The 4,507-nt window shown below is 53.8% G+C and overlaps 2 protein-coding genes across 2 annotated transcripts; both read right to left on the bottom strand.

Moving 5' to 3' along the window:
* Nucleotides 1-563: 563 nt before the first annotated feature.
* Nucleotides 564-1,172, bottom strand: IWZ02DRAFT_446774 (uncharacterized protein; the record flags this gene model as incomplete). The annotated part of the gene is made up of 1 exon (XM_066767246.1): nt 564-1,172. A coding segment is annotated over one exon (609 nt), but the record flags the coding sequence as incomplete, so codon positions are not given.
* Nucleotides 1,173-1,742: 570 nt separating this feature from the next.
* On the bottom strand, nt 1,743-4,298 carry IWZ02DRAFT_431596 (uncharacterized protein; the record flags this gene model as incomplete). The annotated part of the gene is made up of 5 exons (XM_066766177.1): nt 1,743-2,786; nt 2,836-3,625; nt 3,702-3,947; nt 4,001-4,131; nt 4,185-4,298. 5 exons carry the CDS (start codon nt 4,296-4,298, stop codon nt 1,743-1,745), a joined length of 2,325 nt encoding a protein of 774 aa, XP_066624610.1.
* Between the last annotated feature and the right edge of the window lie 209 nt (nt 4,299-4,507).

Genomic DNA, 4,507 nt, shown 5'->3' with positions numbered 1-4,507 from the left:
GCACAGCAGATTGATGTGCTATCTGTCTGCCTGTCTGCCTGTTCTGCCTGGCCTCCCCCTCGCGCCTTGCAAAAGGAACAACGGGTGCAGCCATTCATTCTTTGACTCGGGCCGCGGGGAGTAAGTTACCCCCAGTAGATGCGCTTCTTCTCTTCCGACGGCTTGCAAACATCTGCCGAATGCGTTGGTTGGCATTGCTGAAGCCGGCCCACGCGCCTGGCGCCCATGTCTTCTCGGTGCTGGGTGCTGGGATCCGATTCACCGGTCATGTCGCACGCACGCACGCACGCACATCACATCTGTGTATTTCCCAATCTCCACTCTAGTTACATGTGCGTGGATGGTATTTACCTATCTACCTACTTACTATATATATATATATATATATATACTACCATACTATCTATACCAACTAGTTCTTTCTGCATCAACAGCACCAAGCGTCCCGGGGGGGGGATGGGCGCGTGGGAGACTGAGCATCAAGTGTTTCTACTTCTGCCCAGGAAAGTACATCAGTACCTCAGCACTTTTTTGTCGCTGTATGGATACCGTGTGGTGATGGCCTACATACATAGATACGTACGTACATCCATAACACCCCTCACCCCTGTCATCTGTCCATCTTCTACATCCACGTTATCTCCGACCCGACCGAGAGTCTTGTGTGGAGAGGGGCATTGCGTCGTCTGATTGGTTGAATGAATGAATGAATGAATGAATGCATGCTTACGGGAGCCTGACAAATCTGATTTGCGACAATGGAATGGGAATTGGGCAATTTGTTGTGGACGCGGGACAGCGACTTCCTGAGGGAGTCCTCTTTGGGTACATGACATACATAGCTTCTTCTTACTTTGGTATACACCTGCAAGGCCTTCTCCATCTTCTTTCTCTCTCCTGCCTGCTGGCTGCACGTCTCCAAATGCATCACTCACATTCGCAAAGACAAAAGCCACCTTCTCAAAAGCCAGACTAGGCCAGTCATAACAAGCGCACAAAAGCACAATCGCAAAGAGGTAAGAGTAGTAGTAGCAGAGCAGACATAAATCATTGCTTTCTGTGAATTCCATATGCATCATGCTTTTTCTTCTTCTTCTTCTTCTTCTCCTCCTTCTTCTCCTTCTTCTCCGCAAACAAGACTGCCACAAAAAAAAAAAAAAAAAAAAAAAAAACAACTCGCAAAAAATACGCCTGCAAAAGCAACAGCAACAGCAACAGCAGAGCAGCGCCAGACAAACAAGAAAGCAAAAATGCTTTCTCTTACATGCCTCTTGTGATCCATGCCAAAACACGAACGCGATACAATGATGCCCATGCAAACAAAATGGATGCGTGTATGCAATGCAATGCAAAAACAGCAGCAGTAGCAGCAGCAGCCGTAGCCGTAGCAGACGTCGTAACCAAAGCTCCCAAAAAGCCAAAAAAAAACCGACAACGCGGAAAAATCAGTGACCAGCAAGGAAGAGCTTGTTGTCAGGGGGGGTATAGCGAACGTAACGTTTGGGGTATAAAATGATTTCAGAAGATTGGAGCCCGGGTATTTTTTGTGTTGGTGTCTGATCAAAGAGCCCAGCAGCGAGAGGAAGGGTGGGGGTATATTTTTTGAAGAACAGCAAAAGCGAATGCGTTGAAGACGTGCAAAAGACGGCACTAAACGTGTGTATGTGGGTATGGATATGTGCGTATGTGCAGAAAAAATAGGCGAGGGACGAACGCTTGCGTCGCCAAGTGGACGAGGGTCATCAAGTCTGCAGGCGCTCCAGCACGCGCACAGCGCTGGCTAGCGGCTCCCCAGGGAGCGCCTCTTCGTCCGCGCTCCTCAGGAACCGGACGACCCAGGAGACGGCCGCCGCGACTCCATCGCGAAAGACCGGAGACTGCCTCTGGTCGGGCGCGGCGTTGTTCAGGAATCGCCCCACGTCTACCGACTGGGGTTTGCGGCTCCTGCGGGGCCGACTTGCGTCCGTGGATGGGGTTGCGGCGGCCCAAAGCACCAGCGCAGCAAAAAAGAGGACGAGCTCCGTTCCAGGTGTCGTCTCCGTCAGCAGGTTGTCCGTACCATGAGCGAAGCGAAGGGCGGCAAGTGCTTCGGCAACGGCACTGCGACATGCGCAACTCTGGATCCAGTGCTGAATGCTCGACTTGGCGGCTTCGTGTTCCTCGCGTGATAGGCTGGGATCGAGCAACCATGGTGGGTCATGAACCGCCAACAGAGCGCCGAGAGGAGCCAGGGAAGCAAGGCGGATGGCATGAACGGAGGCCTGCATTTGCGTGTCATCCCTGATGCCGGCGGCATGGGACGATGGCGTCGAGGTGTTGGAAAGGTTTGCCCAGAGAGCGCATGCATTGGCAAATGAGTCAAGCCTTTCGCCACGGTCCGCAAAAGCTTCTTGCCAGGCAACATGAGTCTGGGCATTCCACGCTCGGATGGGCGCTGGAAGAGGGAGGGGGCTTGAAACTGTTGTCTTGGTGGCGGCGCGCACCAAAAGGATGTTTGATTGGGACTCGAGAATGGCGCAAGCAATCAGGAGACGTTGTCTCGCAGAGACGGATATCCAGGCCCTCCAGTGGCGATGGAGCGTTCGTTCATCAGAAGTAAACGGCAAAGAAGTGGGTGGTATCTCAAAAAGGGTGGAATCGGCGGAGAGCTGTCGTATGGTTTCCCGGAATGGCTTGGAGAGATTGGTTGGGCATCGCGTGCTGCGAAATTGGGACAGAAGCTCGATGAGAAACATTGCCTGCATGTCGCAGACGCGGGCGCTCCTTGGTACGCCCTGGCGCTCGCGCTATTCTCGGTCAGTCGCTGCTTGAAATCGTGGGATCTAAAAGGCTCACCTTTTCAATTGCTTGCAGGCACCTCTCATGCAGAGCTCTGCCCTCAGCCCTCGAGCCAGATCGCCGGGAGTACTGCGCCCCTACTGCCACCACCGCTGCCAAGGCGAGTGGAGGCTGGGCTCTTTGATCGAAAGTCGGGCGATGTAGAATGGGAAATCTCGGATGGACACATGACCAAAAGAGTTGAACGGACTCAGTCACCTGTAGCGGGTCAATATGCTGGATGGCGGATGGCTGCGTCGGGAACAACAGACGGTTTTCTTGTGTGTCCAGATCTTCCCAAGATCGGTAGGACGCAGTAGTTACACTGCTCGGTCCCGAGATGTATGAGGAGGTAGGGTACGGGTGGTGCGGCTGAAAAAATGGTTGTTGCGGGTCGTTTGCGTAAAAGGAGTGTTCGGAGGTGGTGTAGGACATTGGGCCCGAGGTGTTGTCGTAGAAGGACAGGTTTTGGATGGGAAGGTCGCGGTCCTCGAAAAAGTAGAGCGGCTGGGTGCAGTTCAAGGTAGGGGATCGAGGCATTTGCGTCGACCATTCCATGAAGGATGCGTTTGACAGGGTGCGAGGGCGAATGGCAGGGTATGGGTTGAGGTCGTATCCAATTTCGGGATACTTGCTTCCCGAGAAGTCACCTGCATGCAGATGGTACTGGGGCTCGGGGCTGAAGTTCTGGTCGCAGAATCCATCACCGACGCCAATCAAGTCGGTAACAGGGTGCCGAACGTAGCCGCTGCCTGCCCAAGGCTCGCCAGCGCTGTCATTACTGTCAGCATGATTCTTGAGCAATTGCCTGCCGCGCGAGGAAGGAAGAGAAAAGATTAAAGAGACATGCAAAATGAAAAACGGTAGTTTTTCAAAAAACTCACTTGAGACTCGACATAGGAAATCCATCAAAGGAAAAAGAAGAGAGACCAGACTGCGACAACTGAAAGAGTTCTGAATACCTTGAGGTTGTGATTGCTGGCCCGTTGTAGGGCGAGTGGCTGACGTCCTGGGAGTTGTGAGGCATTGTCGAGGGAGAAGAAGGAAGCACAGCAGGCGGGACGCTGTCGTCGCGTTCAATGTCGGAAACGGACCCCCTGGCGTCCCTCTCGTTGTTGGTGGGGTCGTTGCTGCGAGCGGATCAATGCGTGTCCAGATAAGAGGAAAAAGCGCTTCAACTGACTGCCTCTCCTTGTGTCTCTCGAGGAGGTCGTTCCTGTGGAAAGACTTGCCGCAGCCAGGCCAGTCACATTGGAGCGCAGCGCTGCTGTGGTTCTGTTGATGTCTCCTCAAGTGCTCGGCGCGAGTGTAAGACTGCAAGCGCGTTAGCGACTGGCGCGGCTAGGGGACATTGGATTGTCACGAACCTTTCCGCAAGACTCGCAAAGGTGCACCTTGAGGCCCTTCTTCGCCTTGCTGATGCGACCAGTCTTGGTGTACTTGGGGGGAGCATTCTCCATAGGGCTCACGGAGCGAGGCATGTTGTCGTCGGCAGCAACGACAGAGGAAACAGAGAAAAGAAAGTGAGAGTCACGGGAGGAGCCGTCGTTGCGGATTCGAGCAGCAGCCTTGGGAGCAATGAGGCTGGAGGAGGATGGAGTGGCCGAGTGGTTTAGAGCAAGTCGTGGTTCATGCAAGGAGGAGGAGGACGTGGAGGAGGAGGAGGGTTGGCGAGTGGTGATGGGACGGG

The sequence above is a fragment of the Phyllosticta citriasiana genome (genome assembly GCF_038021145.1).
Source record: "Phyllosticta citriasiana strain CBS 120426 chromosome Unknown IWZ02scaffold_4, whole genome shotgun sequence".
In the NCBI taxonomy this organism is placed as follows: domain Eukaryota; kingdom Fungi; phylum Ascomycota; class Dothideomycetes; order Botryosphaeriales; family Phyllostictaceae; genus Phyllosticta; species Phyllosticta citriasiana.
The sequence above is the reverse complement of the archived record's forward strand: the minus strand, read 5'-3'. Positions and strand labels throughout refer to the sequence as shown.